The 16,575-nt window shown below is 42.0% G+C and overlaps 2 protein-coding genes across 2 annotated transcripts; one reads left to right on the top strand and one right to left on the bottom strand.

The window, feature by feature from the left end:
* Positions 1 to 5,104: 5,104 nt before the first annotated feature.
* LOC123409539 (disease resistance protein RGA4-like) lies at positions 5,105 to 8,285 on the bottom strand. The gene is made up of 2 exons (XM_045102407.1): positions 7,522 to 8,285; positions 5,105 to 7,049 (listed from the first exon to the last, which is right to left on the bottom strand). Exons 1-2 carry the CDS (start codon positions 8,283 to 8,285, stop codon positions 5,105 to 5,107), a joined length of 2,709 nt encoding a protein of 902 aa, XP_044958342.1.
* Positions 8,286 to 13,291: 5,006 nt separating this feature from the next.
* Positions 13,292 to 16,274, top strand: LOC123409538 (putative receptor-like protein kinase At4g00960). The gene is made up of 7 exons (XM_045102406.1): positions 13,292 to 13,435; positions 13,524 to 13,788; positions 13,981 to 14,236; positions 14,336 to 14,486; positions 14,593 to 14,784; positions 15,698 to 15,731; positions 16,123 to 16,274. Exons 1-7 carry the CDS (start codon positions 13,292 to 13,294, stop codon positions 16,272 to 16,274), a joined length of 1,194 nt encoding a protein of 397 aa, XP_044958341.1.
* The last annotated feature ends 301 nt before the right edge of the window (positions 16,275 to 16,575 follow it).

Raw genomic sequence — 16,575 nt, 5'->3', positions numbered from 1 at the left:
ACACCTACACATAGCAAATAAGAAGTTAATTTGAGCTCAGATTGCATATAAATCAAATAAACTCCCGCAAAATTACTACCCGAACTAAAACCCACAAATCACTATACTTATAGAGCATTTGCACGAGATAATCTACCAATGAGAGATGAAAGGACAAAATTGCCAACCTTTGTGAAAACTTGGAGAGATGGGGTGCCCCAAATCTTGACAAATCTTGGCAAAAATGAAGGATGAACTCGAGATAAGGGGAAGAATAGAGAGGGGAATGGAGAAAACAGAGCAATGGGCTCGGTTTGGATGAAGGGGTTATATAGGGAGATCTTTAGTCCCGGTTTGTATTACCAATCGGGACTAAATGTCCCCCTCTAGTCCCGCTTGATGTTACAAACCGGTACTATGGGGTTCTCAGGGGCATCAGCCCTACACCAGCCTGCCACCACCCCTTTAGTCCCGGGTGGTAGCACCAATCGGGACTATAGTCCCGGTCCAAAAGCCAATTGGGACTAAAGCTTCGATCCAAAGGCATGTTTTCTACTATAGTGTATCCTGACTGATGATACACTTTCTCGGTTAGCGTACGGTCATTTAGCTGCTGAGATTAAGGCCCTTATGGAAAGGAGGGAGTTGTGAATCTGAGTAGCGCGAGCGAGTTGAGCTAATGGGTCAGCCCTCTATCTCATTATAAGTAAGATACAACTGTCTCATGGCCTGTGCAGGAAAATAGGGATTGCGAGAGCAACTAGTTAGCAAAAGCTTTTTTGGGAGCTTCCTATCAAGCACTCTCACGCTCTGTCATTTGGCGTGTTCTCAGACGCCGCCACGTGTCGCGTTCTGAGTGTTTTTTCTAGATTTTATTTTTTTCGTACGCATTTTTGGCTTTTTAGATTGGGTTTTTCTGTTTTTTTTTGTGTTTCGGTTTTTCACCGCTCTTTTTTAGTTTTTTGACGAAAAACAAATTCATAAAAAATGCGCAAGAAGATGCCTTTTCTGTTGTTTTTTGTGAGAGCCATGATTTTTTTTCCACGAGAGGCACGACCGTGCCTGTCGAAAACTGAAAAAACACGTTTTTTTACAAGAGACATGGTTTACTGTGCCTTCACGGGTTGTGCCTCTCGGGAAGGAAAAAAATGCGTTTTCTGTTTATTTTTCACGAGAGGCACGACTTTGCCTTCGTTCGAGAAGGAAAAGACGCATTTTTTATTTTTCATGAGAGGCATGGTTTTGATTTCGTGAGAGGCACAACCATGAATCTCGGAAAGAAAAAAAAGCGAAATAACACGTTTTTTCTATCACGAGAGGCACGATTTTTTTCGTCCGTCTTTTTCATGGAGAAAAAGTTTGTCCAAACCAACATGAGATCTAGTTTTTAAAGAGCTCGACGCGAGAAATCCAACGATAAAATTGGTTCGAGATTTGAACAAACGGTTTAGAAGATAAAATATTTTGAAAATACAGATCTACGAAAAAAAGAAAACTCCAAGATTATGAAAAAAGGCACGCATGCAGTGCATCACTTGTCGCAACATTGGAAGATGAAAGTAATTTTTGAAAGATGTATTCTTTAATTGGTGATTTCGAAAGATGGCTTAAAAAACAAGCAAAAAAAGAAATGCAAAAGCAAAAACGAAAAGCATCTTGGGCCGATTGGGAAGCAACTTGTGTAGCGCTCGGCCGGACCGTCTCTCTCTAAAAAAAAAAAAAAAAAAAAAAAACTCTCGTCTCCTCTGCGCGCCGCCGGGGCGACACATCGTCCTCCCAAAGTTTCCAATTCCCATGGCGCTCGTCGGAGCAGGGAAGCAATCCCGGGGACCTCCGGCGATTCCCCTCCGCGGCCTCGTCCGTTTGCAGCTCCGATTACCTACCTACCTGTCTAACAGCAGGTTAGCGATCCCAAACATGGTTAGTGATTCCGCCCTCATGCTTCCTCGCCCGTATACGTAAGATCGATCCCGGGTCTGACTGCGCGCCAATCTTCTGCCGCCTCTCGACATCCGAGAGCGAAATCCGCATCCACCCACGCGCAAGTGGCGCGCGCGCGGGGTTCGTAACCTGGTAACCCTAGTATTCTATTGACAGATCTACATTTCCAGCCTCTGTCACTGGCGATGGCAACATTGCCGACACCTACCGAGATTTTCGAGGTGCCGTGCCAAGTGCCTCAAAGGACAAGTATTCATGGGAAGACTGGGTCCCTCCGATATTATGCCGCGTTTCAATACTCTATTGCCATCTGACCTTATGCCTCTCTACTCTAATCATAGATCTGCAATGGATATTTATTTTGGTCCTAACGAAACACAACTATCAGCAGAGCTGATGTTATACCAATGTTTGTATGCTTGTTTGGTTACTACTCCCTCCGTTCCTAAAGGTTTTACTATAGACTACATCGAAGCAACATGAGTGAATCTACACTTTAAAATATGTCTATATACATCCGTATGTAGTCCATAGTGCAATCTCTACAAGGTCTTATATTTAGGAACGGAGGGAGTACTATATACTTGGGTACTTGACTCCTTCTTTGGAAGTATGCATTGAAAGATTAAACATTACTTTTTTCAATAAAGGAAGGTTTTATTAGAAAAAAAAAGAGTAAAAATCTCTAGTATTGCTTAGCAGCAGAAAGTCGTTTTTATCAATCAGACAACACAAGCAAGGGCAGACATGTTGGATTCACAACATGTATATTTTCCAAGCGTCGTGGTACTATATAATTAGGCAAGTGCATTTAGGTTTGCTTGTTCTGATGGGCAATTCGGTTGTTATTCTAATTCAGTTATTGCATAACTAAATATGAGCACGCTGGTCACCGTTATGTTGGATCACTCTAAATCAACCCATGGAATAGTATAGTTGTGACAGGGTGTTATGTTAAGCGTCTGCACCAATCGATGTATATGTATTGTTGTTTGGCTGGCATTTGCTTGGTTACCAGGCTATCAGCTGGTATGACTGGAAGCATTGGATCCTAAGATTGTAGAGCTGCTATTCTTTGCTTTGTTCATGTAACCAACCGAGGAAAACGAATCTTCCACCTGCCCAATGGCCATTTGTATCATTGACACTCAAGATCAAGACCTACACGACTGTATTGGTACATTCCCACCAAATTGACTCCTATTCTGCTAATGGTGTTATAAGGTTCTTTGAGGCCTGGCTATGATGCATTTTGACATCATGCTTCAGTTTATGAACAATGTCAGCATACATCTTACCAATACAGTAAAATGTAATTGATAAATTAAGAAACATGGTTGTAAATCCTAATTTCTTCCAGATACACATGCCAATTTTCTTGAAAGGATGTCCTTTTTTTCTCACTGAAATATGTGTACAAGTTTGAGTAACTTCAACAAGTTGATGTTGATTGCATAGAAGAGATGCACCCTTCTATAAAGTTTGTGTACTTTGTGGAACCTTCCCCTGAATCAAGATATCCTATACCTTCAGTATCTAAGGTGCTAATGTAAATTCCAAAAAGCTAAAGTGCAAAATGCAAATGATGCAAAATGTTAATTGCAAGTACTTAGAAAGCTAAATTGCAAATATACCAGTTTAAATCTGAATATTGAGTCAGTGTTGGTAGTCTCTGTAAAAGGACATAGAAAGTCCAAATGTTCGAGGTAGTTTAGAACCAATCCTTGTCTCTGCATTAATCCAAGGCGGAACCACTGTATTATTTAAATCAATGATTCGGAAAGGAGAAGAACCTAACGTGTCTGCATTGTCTATTGACCATATTTTATCCACCATGCTACGTGCTTTCTTGATTATCTTATTTATAAACTAGTACAGAGTTGGCTTCTTGGGTGTAGATCGTATGGCTAGCATGTCTACTCACCAGCTATTATTGAGCCGGTCTCTGAGTCGTACCAAACCCATGGTTATTTGGTCGAGAAAGATGCAGTCGTTTCTTGTGTATGGTACCCTAGAAGATGCTTAGTTGTTACTAGTAGCTATGCGCTTTGATTTATGCAACTTACTTATTTTTGTATGCAACCTTAATCCGTATAAATTATAATGAGTGCCACTTAATGAAAGGTATTCTTACCATACAAATTATGCGAAGTAATGCAAAATAATATAGTACTTTGGGAAAAATAACTGTAGAAGAACTATTAACAATGAAAAAATCAGGTGAAATCACCATTTATCTGCATTTATTCATCGTTTTGGGTTGTAGAAAGGGGAAATATGTATTCACATGTAATTTGATAAATACAGTCAGAAAGTGTCAGTCAAACCTGTATCTTCATTTGTTCATCTTTGTCTCCCATTCTAGACAAGCTATAGTGACTTCAAGCTTAGTTTTGTTCAAACAAAAACATAACCCCAACATTCTTCTGTAGATTTGCTTTTATGTTACTTAATTAAAATTCTAGTGTGAAGATACTTATCACCTGGTGCCATCTTTTCCTGTTAGTTGTGTGTGGAAGATACATTTTATGGATGCAAATTTCTTTGATGGCCTTTGCTTTATTCACGTATGTTGTCGGTTTTCCCAACAATGCAGACTGTCATCGTCGTATGCTTCTAATTTAGAGATTACAATCGTAGGGATAGATGTAAGTTTAGTCATGCCCGTGAAAGTATTACAATGGTTTCGTCTTTAATCAAGCAAAATATGAAGCAAAGTCACTTGGTCTGTAGTTTCATGTTGTGGTCGTATCCTTGACCGGCTATTTTAGTCTTCTAGATCTATTCCTCTTCCTATTGGCACCATCTTTCACCTACCACCGTTATCCTTGAGTTCATTCCTATCCGACTTCTGGCCGATGTTAGTAACATGGTCTGACAATTAGTGCTTCCCCCAAAACATTGACCACCAACAATGCACATTTAATTTCTAGAAATGCATGGCAGTAGCCTGTAGCCATAATACATTATGTGCTGCCTCATCACAGTATGTTATTCAGAGCTTATGATTTATCAAAGTGAACTAGTGAAAATATAAGAGTGGAAGACAAGGGAGAGGAAAATTCACATATAGCGCAGATAAGAATACTGTTCAAAAACACAAATAAGAATACAACTGCTCCACTCATATTGCCAAATCATGATATTTCCCACCTGCAGATTCTCGATGTTGTCTGGTACTTTGTCAGGCATCAGTTTTAATCCATAACAATGGCCTGTTTTTATGCTGCTTCAGTTCTGCTTCCCATGATTTCCTTGTGTCATCACCAACCGAATGATCAAGTGTTACTTCCTTGAGACCCTTCAGATGTTTAACCGTATCTTCATGAACACCACTGATGTCTTCAGAAATCAACTGAAGAGAGTAGAGATGCTGCATAGCCCCTTTGGCAATATTAAATTTTGGAAGCTTTTTGGCCTGAATGTAGAGTCGTTGTAGGCTTTGGAATCCCTTCTTTTCAACAGTAAAGCTGCCATTGCCAAATTCAAGGCGATTCTCAACTAACTTCAGACAAATCAGTAGATGTAATTCTTGCAGTGTTGATAGAATGCTGCTGTCTAAGCCAGTTGATACAAGATGCAACTTCGATAGTCCAAGCAGTGATGTGATGAAGATAGGCAAACTCGTTAGGCAGCCATGTAGTTTGATCGAAGTAAGAGAACAACCGGAGGCATCAAGAGTGTCAAGGAAATCTATGGAGTGATCACCGAAATCAACTGATAGAGAATCAAGAGGATTGGAGCTGATAAGACGCTTTTTGAAGGAAGAAACTAGATGCCCAATTATATCACTACTTGGAGTACTCTCGGCCAGTACCTTAACCTTCCTCAATTTCTTCATATTGAGTATAATCTGTTGAAAATGGGTCTCACCCAGCACAAAGCCTGCCAGAGTTTCCAATTTGCTATCCCCCGAAAATATGGTCCGAGTCTGACTGCTAGCCCTTGTAGCAGTTATGCCAAGTTCACAAGGCAGCTTAAATTTGCCAAACAGGTGAGTTAACTCTGGTAGACTGAGAACCTCCTTAGGCAACATGTTCACTCTTGTGTCCCGTATGTCCAGTGTTTCCAAATGGAGCAGCTTTGATATTTCCTTTGGGAGCTTGCTGACACCAGTGCCCCTAAGGTTCAGATACTTCAGTTGCAACAATGTGCATATGCTGTCAAGGTCACAATCCCTAAGCTCCTTGCAATTTTCAAGATCTAACACTCGCAGCAACTTGCTCTTGTGAAAATCAACAAGAGCTTGACTAGTATGCCCAAAGATTGTTAGTGACCTTATCCGGGATATATCTATTCCCATTACTGCTCTGCCACCTTCTTCAGTAAGTTTGTGGAGAGAGAGTCGACGGATAGCACAATCATAATTTGCATTTGTTATGATCTCATCATTGTGAATCAGAGTAATGAAGTTCTCAGAGGCTGACTTGTGGACTATGAAATCAAGCATTATACCATGAAGACGACACGTGCTCACCCCAACACTGTTGCTTATCTCTACTGGCTGAATGATACTCCTGTTGATCAAGCTGTCAAAATGTTCGCAAGCAACATCCTCGTCTTTGCGATTGACGACTTTGACCACGAATCCTTCGGCTAACCATCTTCTAACTAGCCTTTTTCTTTTGATTGGCTGATCCTTTGGGTAAATGCTTACAGAAAGCAAGCAGTTTTTTAGATCATGGCCAGGTAGATTGTCATAGCTATGGATGAGCACTTGCTTCATTCTTCCAAGAGCACCATTACTATGCATATGAGAACCTAGGTTTCTGCACATCTTGTCGCAACTAGTGTTTGTGATCTTCTCTGATCCTTGTTCTTTCAAATAATTAGCAATGTTAACTATACCAAGTGGTAAACCTTCACATTTCCTTAATATGCTTTTGGAACCTTCCTCAAGATGAAGTGAAGGAGATTTTGTCACATCACCAAGAACAATTTTGAAAAGCAAAGCTTTGGAATCATCATCACTAAGAGCTTCCATTCTGTATATATAACTTGTATTGGTGCTGCAGGTATTTGCTATGGACTGCATGCTTGTGGTCACAATGATTCTGCCATTATCAGGGAGGTAAGGTCTGATTGTGTCCAGTAGAGAAGTTTGCACGTCATCAATTACAATCAAGTACCTGATGGACAAATTGAAAATTTAGGGGCCAAAGGGCAATACAAACATGCTCGATTTGTACCTTTAAGCTACAATGGTTGATGTTTTCATGCAAAAACATGTCGATGCTCTTATATAGATTAGAGGTTGTTTTGTGATAATTCTCAAATCCACACTGTAAAAGTTATACAAGATGTGTGTGCAAAAGTGTCAAAGACAATATACGAAATTCTTGCGTAAAAACTGCATATCAATTATAAGAATAAGCATCTAAATTGTTTGTATGAATACTTGCCATGCCAGTACTATGGGGATGTAGACATGTAGTTCACTCAGCAATTTAAGGGTTTAGGCACCATCACAATTTACTTGAAAACAAATAATGACGGATGTTACAGATCCGAAATAATACACAGAACTGTACTTTATTCTCAAAAAAATAATATTTTGATTCATTGCCATATGTTTCTTATTGGTTCCCTTGATATGCTTACCTTGATTTAACCTGCAGATGCTTGTTGAGATTTTCACCATGATCCACATCAGAAGAGGAAGACGGGGCCTCCACTTGTCGGACTATCTCCTTCAGGAGCTCTTTGTCTCCTCTGTGCTCTGAGGCCACAACCCAAGCACGCCATGGAAACCGGTTCTTGATATCAGCATCATCATAGATTGCCCTAGCAAGGGTTGTTTTCCCAATTCCACGAGGTCCCAGGATGGAGATCACCCTCCTTGGTCTCTCTTTCTCCCAGAGCAACTTTAGAAGCACTTCCTTTGGCTTGGTGATGCCCACAAGCTCAGCCTCCGGGGTGTAGGAGGTGGAATTTGAGGAGGTGTCTGGCTCTGGTGCAGATAGGGTGTTGGTGCTGATGTATCTATCCCTCCGCCCAGATGCCTCCAGCGCGCGTTGCTTGAGATCTGTGAGCTCTCTGGCAAACTGAGTACGGATGTCCACTGTTTTAAACTGGTGAAGTCTGCGGCGGTACCAAGGCATGCCAGCCTCGCAGGCTGCCTTCTCCTCGAAGATATCTAGGCAGTCCTCCATGTCGTACGCCAGCTCCTGCAGCTCAAGTATCCACAGCCAATGGTCCTTGGACTTCCCATACGTGATGATGGCATCGTTCATCATCTGCATCTCCTTCTTCATATAGCGAAGCAATTTCTTAAGGTCGTACCTCAGCATGCTGTCTTCTTCGATCATTTTGTGGAGCTTCATTACCACAACTCCGATGACGCTACGTATCACAGCTGCCTCCATTCCAGCCGGCTATCGTCCGGCACCTCCAGTCCTCCTCCTTCTACCTCTTGTACCTAGTTGGAAACGGTACCCGAGCCTGGGCTACAATCGGCCAAGAAAACACAGGTATTTCGAGTTGGAAATGGTACTGGCTATGCTCTTGGATCTGAACACAAAGCAATGGTTAGCCAAAGATAGTCAATGGTACTATCTGTTTGTATCTTAGGGAATAATATACATACATTTTTTTTGGACTAATTGATGAAGGGACCACGACCTCCCAACCCCACCCACCGATTTCTAATAAAGGAATCACCAAGGAAAAAAAACTGATAGGAACGCTTCTTCAATATTTATAAAGAGTTTAGCTGTACTATTATTTAATTCTTCAACATGGTTTGGCCGTTGTGTAAAACTCAATCATCCTATACATCTGGATTGTAATTCCTGGACATTGTATGGGCAGTTGTGTCAAAGTCACATGGAATCTTTCTAGGTCTTGATGCACTCATATTTGGTTATAAGATAGATCGTGTGCTCATTCGCAAAAGTGTCAAGAGAAACATCAAAGAGTAATTGAAGGACTCTAGGGAGGCATCAGACCTTCCTCCTCTCTGCTTTATCATCCTTTTATTTTTGAGATATCTGTTCTATCATCTCTATGTAGCCAACTAGCAACCAACTTCAATAGCCTACTCCATTTGTATCTATCCACCCTGAAACTCTCATCTGTTTCTCCATGGCGGCACAGCCGATGGTGAGCGCATCCACAGGGGCAATGAACTCCGTCCTCTCAAAGCTTGCTACCCTGCTGGAGGATGAACTCAACCCACGCACGAGGAACAGCATCGTTGCTCTAAGGTGCGCGCTGACCAGCATGAGAAGCTTCCTTGAGAGGAGAGCGGCTAGTACTGAGGATATGGGCCCATTAGTTGAGGGATGGATGAATCAGGTACGAGATATGACTTATGATTTGGAGGACAGCATCGACGATTTTGTGCTCTCAGCTGTTCCATGTAACACCAACCGGGTAGCTCAGCTGCTCAAGATGGTAACATTGAGGCGTCAGTATACGATCCTGTTGAAAGAACTCAAGGAACAAGTCTGCGAGGCATCTGAGAGGCGCTGGAGGTACGGGATTGTCTGCGATCCCAGGGATCCGTTGTCCATACCATCTAATGCCATACCCATCGATGGTCTTCTGCCCTTCTCCAGTGCTCATTGGGGGAACAGCCTTGTCGGTGTGGAAGGCCCGAGGGACCGACTGGTAAAGTTGCTGGATCCAGATGGCAAGAAGCAGCTGAAGCTGGTATCGATTGTTGGATCCAGAGGTATCGGCAAGACTACGCTTGCCATGGAGGTGTATCAAAGCCTCAAAGAGAGGTTTCATTGCTATACCGTCATCTCAGTGTCCCGAGGTGATGATTTGCGGATGATTCTTATAAGCATACTATCTCAAGTCGGTGTGCAGGAATATGACTTCAGACAATATGACGAGGAACAACTCATCCATACACTAAGTGAATTCCTCAAAACCAGGAGGTATGCATGACTTCGAGTTCAGAATCCCTTTGTTTGATGCATTTCTTACGGCGCATGATTTCTTTCCTAGCCTATACATATAGGTGAACTGCTTACTATCCTTGCGTGATCTAGTTTTGTTGTTTCTTAATCGCCTTTCATATGTGAATGCACATAACAGGTATTTTATTGTTATTGAAGATATATGGGATGTATCTGCATGGAAATTAATCAGATGGGCTTTCCCAGATAATGGTTGTGGCAGTAGAATACTGGTGACAACGTGCATCGTTTCCATAGCTAGCCCAAGCTGCTATTTTGACGAAGACCATATATTTGAAATGCCACCCCTTAGTGATGCTGAGGCCAGAAAGTTATTTTTCAGAAGAATATTTCACCCTGAATATTGCTGTCCACTTCGTTTGACACGAATATCTATTGATATCTTGAAAAAATGTGGTGGTATACCACTGGCAATCATTATTATAGCTAGCTTGTTAGCTACAAAATCAGATGGAAATGAATGGAAGAGAGTTCGAGATGCTATTGGCTCCGTAATTGATAAAAGTGCTAATCTCGACGGGATGAAGAAGATGCTAAATTTTTCGTATTTTGATCTTCCCTCTGATTTAAGAACATGCTTGTTATATCTCACAGTCTTTCCAGAAGGTTATGTTATTGACAAGGCACGGTTGATAAGGAGATGGATTGGTGAAGGGTTTATTATTGAAGAGCATGGGAAGAGTTCTGAGGAAGTAGGAGAATGTTATTTCAATGAGCTTATTAACAGGGGTCTTATCCAACCAGTTTGTATCCGATATGATGGTCGAATCGAAGCTTGCCAAGTTCAGAACATGATTTTGGATTTCATTCTGTCTATATCTGCTGAAGAGAATTTTGTAACCAGATATGATAATCCTGGCTGTATTTCTGGACTACAACACAGGATTCGCCGCCTATCCCATGGTAAAGAAGATAGATTTATACCATCTGCAATAAATGCTTCTCATATCCGATCACTCACCATTTTTATGAATGATAAAGAGATGCCTATTCTTGCAAACTTCCGAGCACTTCGAGTTCTTGATATTGAATATAGTGGGGAGTTACAAGATGCCAGTTTTCTTCAAAATATAGGGAAAGCGTCCATGTTAAAGTATCTACGGCTCCAAACAACGCCTGGGAACAGCACCAATATAGGGAAACAATCCCTGTTAAAGGATCTACAGCTTCAAACAACGCCTGAGTGCCAAAAAGGAGCCCAGAGCAGCACAACATATTGCAAGGCGGCCCATGCCGGTGGACAGCTGTGTGAGCAGCTTGGTTGCACCAAGAGGGCCAAGGGAATGACAGATTATTGTACTGCTCATGGTGGAGGCCGCCGCTGTGAACATCCTGATTGTCCTAAAGCTGCACGGGGTATGTCTGGACAGTGCATAAAGCACGGTGGTATGAAGAGGTGTCCAGTGGAAGGTTGCATTCGGAGTGCTGAGGCGAAGTCTGGACTCTGCATTTCTCATGGTGGTGTACGCGTGTACCAGTATCCATATTGTATCAAGGATGCTCAGGGAAGCACATTGTACTGCAAGGCACATGGTGGTGGCAAGGGCTGCATCTTCGATAGGTGCAGCAAAAGTGCAGAGGGGAGCACACTTTTCTGCAAGTCCCATGGTCGTGGGAAGAGATGCATGTTCGAAGGAGGTGGTGTCTGTGGAAAGAACGTACAAGGAGAGACTGAATTTTGCGTGGCACATGGAGGACAGAAGCGTTGTGCAGTGCCTGGCTGCACCAAGAGTGCCCGCGGCCTCACGGACTGTTGCGTGAAGCATGGTGGTGGTAAGCGTTGCACAATTGACAACTGTGGTAAGAGTGCTCAGGGGAGCACGCAGTTCTGCAAAGCCCATGGTGGAGGCAAGCGTTGCACCTGGGGATTAGGTTGTGAGAAGTTTGCCCGTAGCCAGAGCGGGTTGTGTGCCGCACATGGAACCTTGCTGTCCAGGCAGGAAGAACATGGAACGGTGGAGAACAGAGGGAGGCTCATTGAGCTGCGAGAACAAGTAGTGGTGCCAAGGCAGCAAGAACATGGAATGGTGGAGAAAGTAGAGAGGTTCATTGAGCTGCCAGGACAAGTAACGGTGGCCAGGCAGCAAAAACATGGAATGGTCAAGAACGTAGAGTGGTTTAATCAGCTGCCAGAACAAGTAGCGGTGGCCAGACAACAAAAACATGGAATGGTGAAGAACGTAGAGAGGTTCAATCAGCTGCCAGAACAAGTAGCGGTGGCCAGACAACAAAAACATGGAATGGTGAAGAACGTAGAGAGGTTCAATCAGCTGCCAGAACAAGTAGCGGTGGCCAGACAACAAAAACATGGAATGGTGAAGAACGTAGAGAGGTTCAATCAGCTGCCAGAACAAGTAGCGGTGGCCAGACAACAAAAACATGGAATGGTGAAGAACGTAGAGAAGTTCATTGAGCTTCCAGAACAAGTAGTGGAATTGCAGTTCCTCCAGACATTGGATCTGACTGGTGCGCCAATAAGCAGACTGCCCTGCAATATTGTTCGATTGAGGCAGCTGACTTATTTACTTGTTAAAAATGTAAAATTGCCAGATGGAATCGGAGAGTTGGAAGCTCTGCAGAAGCTATCGTATGTTGAAGTTGAGAGCAGTAATTCGCGAAATTCTTTGGAGGAGCTGGGCCGTTTGACAATGTTGAGGGTCCTCGGGCTAAACTGGTGCATTAGTGACACAGATATTTGTATGAAAATTTGTGCCGGTAGCTTGATCTCCTCACTTGACAAACTTGGCACTTCCAACCTCCAATCTCTTCATATCGGCAGTGGTTCTGGATGTTCGTTGGATTTTTTGTTGGATTCCTTATCTGCTCCTTTTAACCGGCTCTATGAGTTTCGTATGACCTCAGATTACTACTTTCCAAGAATTCCGCAATGGATGACCTCACTTGTTAGCCTCAAATTGTTAGAGATCAACATTGATACAGTGGGAGAGAAAGTGTTGGAGATCCTTGGGAATTTGCCTTCTCTGCTAGTTCTCTTGCTGTCGGTGAAATCCGCAGGGCCCAATCAAGGACTCATCATCACAAGTCATGGATTCAAACATCTGAAACAGTTTGACTTTACTTGTTGGAACATTTGGGACATGGTAATTTTTGAACAAGGGAGTATGCTTGTGCTGGAAAAGCTCCATCTCAAGTTCCGGGCAAAAGGAGTGTTTCCGCATTATGGTTTTCAGTTTGGCATTGAGAAAATTGCTTCCCTTAGACATATCCTTGTAGATATTGACTGTAAGGATGCGGAGGCTAGCGAGGTGGAAGCTGTAGAGAGTGCAATTTGGGGTGTGATCTGCGCTCATCCTGGTCATCCTGGACTTGAACTCCGAAGATTGGGGGAAGAGGATTTGATGATGGATGAGGTTGAGATCACTCCACTTGATGAAGGGGCAGAGGGTTGCAGAGATGAGGAGTCTGAAGAAATGGTGAATGAAATGGCCACTGGAAGTAAAACCCAAGAGCGCAAGCCAAGCCCTGAACTACCGATGGAACTATCATATGAATTTTTGGAGAACATTACAAATTACTTCTCCGATGAGCATGAAATTAGTGTTAGTCCATTTGGAACACTCGATAAGGTTTGATTTTCTCTTAACGATTTCCAGTCCTTTCCATTAAGGTTGATACAAATATGCTAATATCTATTTTATCTATGAGATTAAACAGGGAACTGTACCATATGGTGGCACAGTGATTGCTGTGAAGAAACTTCAAGAAAACACACCAATGCCAGCTGACAAAACATTTGAAAAAGAGGTTCAGAATGTTATGGCGCTCAAACATGAAAACATAGTAGAATTGGTTGGATTCTGCAGTGAAACAACAAAGAAATTAGTGTGGTTTCATGAAGAATATATAGTGACAGACGCTACTGAACGTTTACTCTGCTACGAATATCTACCTAATGGGAGCCTTCAGAAGATTCTTTTTGGTATGACATACACAATATCTCCTGCATATTTTGCATTTCTCTTCTAGATCTCTTAATGTTTTGTTTTCAAGTTTGGAGCATGGACATCACTTCTCTACATTTAGAGTTTCCCATCCTGTTTAGTTTCTCTTAATATGTATGATTACATTATTAATCTTCTAGATTCTTGATCTTTTTTACACTGGTATACAGGGACCAAGGCAGCCAAGGATGTCTCTTCATCTAAACCCAATATCAGATGGGGGACACGCTTCAAAATTATCAAGGGGATCTGCCAGGGTTTACGTTTTCTACATGAGTTGGACAATCCCATAATCCATATGGATCTAAATCCTGAAAATATACTGTTGGATGGAAATATGGTGCCAAAGATTGCGGACTTTGCACTCTCTCGACTCTTTGGCCAAGATCAAACCCGATTGTACACACAAAGAGTTGCGGGATCACAGTAAGCTCATCATGAAACTTGATAACTACAGTATATTGTAAATTCAATTTTCGTCATTCAAGTATTGCCTATTTAACTTTCAATGTCAATGCCATCCAGTCAGTACATGGCTCCAGAATATGTATACAGTGGTGAAATCTCGACCCAGTCAGACATATACAGTCTGGGCCTGTTGATAATTGAGATCACCACTGGAGAGCAGAGTTGCCCTGAAAGCTACCATCCATCCGCAAGAAAATTTATTGATAAAGTAAGAGGATGTACAGTATTATATGATTATCCAAAGGTTGAAATTGATGCGTATGTTACATTTATTTTTTATGTTATCACTAAGCATCTTGATTTCATTTTTGTAGGTACGTGAAGATGGGACACTGGAGCACATAGCATCCAAGTATGCACTGTTGGATTTAGAATGCCTTATGCAAGTAAAAGCATGCATCAATATTGGGCTGAAATGTCTTGAGATTGATTGGAGATGCAGACCTTCCATAGTCGAAATTGTTGATATGCTTAACAGAATAGGTTCAAGCCAAATGGTAAATGAGGTATGATAACAAGGCAGAAAGAGGCTCTCCACTCAGATGGTCTAGTTTTCATGAAAATCTACATAAGTACTTTAATTTTAGTTTTCGAAAATCTGGTCACGATGGTGCCTATGCACACAGGTTTTAATTTTCTAGAGTTACTCACTATGCGTCTGTTAATCTACTTCTGAAACTGTCAATTAGCGCTGAAGAGGACCTTTTTTTTCCAAAATAAAATAAGAGGTGATTTTCCTTTGCTATCCGGCATCCGTGCGTCACAAGATCGAGCAACTCGCTAATACTGTACACCTGAGGAGGTGTACTTTGAGACGGCTAAGCCCTTTTCTTTGCCACCGTGGTCTCCTGTGTTGCCGGAATCGGAGGTGACACAACATCAGTCAGTTGGGGGCAACATGTCTATTTCAGTTTCTGGGATGATCTACCATATTATCCCAACTTGTCCGCCATTGACGAAGCTCTGAGGAAGAGTACACCCACAAGCGGTCTCTATCCCACGGCCCTACTCCCACCCATGGTTTTCATTTTCAGTGAGATTTCAATGAAATTCACTGAATTTCATTAATTTCAATAAACACTGAAATATTACGTTTCAGTCAAAATATTTCAGCAATTTCAGTAGTACACTGGAAATCAAATATATTTTAAAATATTTTTCGTAAATTTCAAATATTTAATTAAATTCAAGTGAATATTTCACCCCTTTGACCGAAATGCAAACTGAAATTACTGAATTTCAGTAATTTCGGTTGGTGCTGAAATTTTTCCTCAACTGAAATTGAAAACCATGCTCCCACCAGCCACCTCGGTGAGGGTTTCTGTCCCAACACCCCCTCCCACTCCGTTCCTAGATTTGGCCAAGGATTTTATGTTAGACCTGACATTTGGTACTCGTTACTAGAGAAAAATGTTTTAGGGTTTAGTGGAGGCTATATCTGGCAATGTCAATGGTAGACAAATTTCCCCAATGGCATTGCAAGTGGCGCTAGTATGCCAAACCTGTTTCCCACAAGTATCTCATGCGCTTTTGTACTGCTAGAGATACAGATGCCTTCAGGTTTTGTGAAGTAGATGAAAGCATCCATCACCTGTATTCTTTGCTGGCTCTGCTGCTTCTTACAAGGAGTGTTATTAGTAATATTGTTGGAGCTTGTACCAGGACCAACTGTTTTGCTCAATATTTTTGGTGGGTTGCTGATGTGATTCCTGCTGGCGTAAATTTCATGTGGGGATTGCTGCCTTACGTTGCTTAATCTGGCAACAGAGCATCTTTTGAGAATAAGCTTATATCAACTATTGAGTTGATCTGCTACATGTGCGCTTTCCTTCATTTGTGAGCAGGTATGCAGAAGGAGATGGACAAGAATAACTTGCTGGAAGGCGCGACTTTACTTGATGGTACGCCGGTGCGTGCTAATGAAGCGGTGCGGGCGTCGACTGCTCCTGACATTCCGCAGATTAGAGATGCCAATGAAGTTGAAGATGAGACCTAGGAAGAAACTGAGGAAGGATGATAAAGCTCGATATCCCCGGAGAAGAACCACTGCATTGCGCTTTTTATGTGGTGATAGGCTCCTTAATTTGTTGGCTTTGTAAAGTAGCTACTGGGTTGGACACTTTTTTAGATACACTAGCAAAAGGCCCGTACGTTGCAACGGGAAAAAAGAATACTACAGACTCTTAATTTACAAAAAGTAGTCTATAATTTAAGTATTTGTAGCTATGATCCAAACAAACATGATATTTGCCTATAAAAACGCAGTTCAAGATTCCACGGGTCTTCTATCTAAATAT

The sequence above is a fragment of the Hordeum vulgare genome, chromosome 7H (genome assembly GCF_904849725.1).
Source record: "Hordeum vulgare subsp. vulgare chromosome 7H, MorexV3_pseudomolecules_assembly, whole genome shotgun sequence".
In the NCBI taxonomy this organism is placed as follows: domain Eukaryota; kingdom Viridiplantae; phylum Streptophyta; class Magnoliopsida; order Poales; family Poaceae; genus Hordeum; species Hordeum vulgare.
This window is presented reverse-complemented; position numbering and strand designations above follow the sequence as displayed.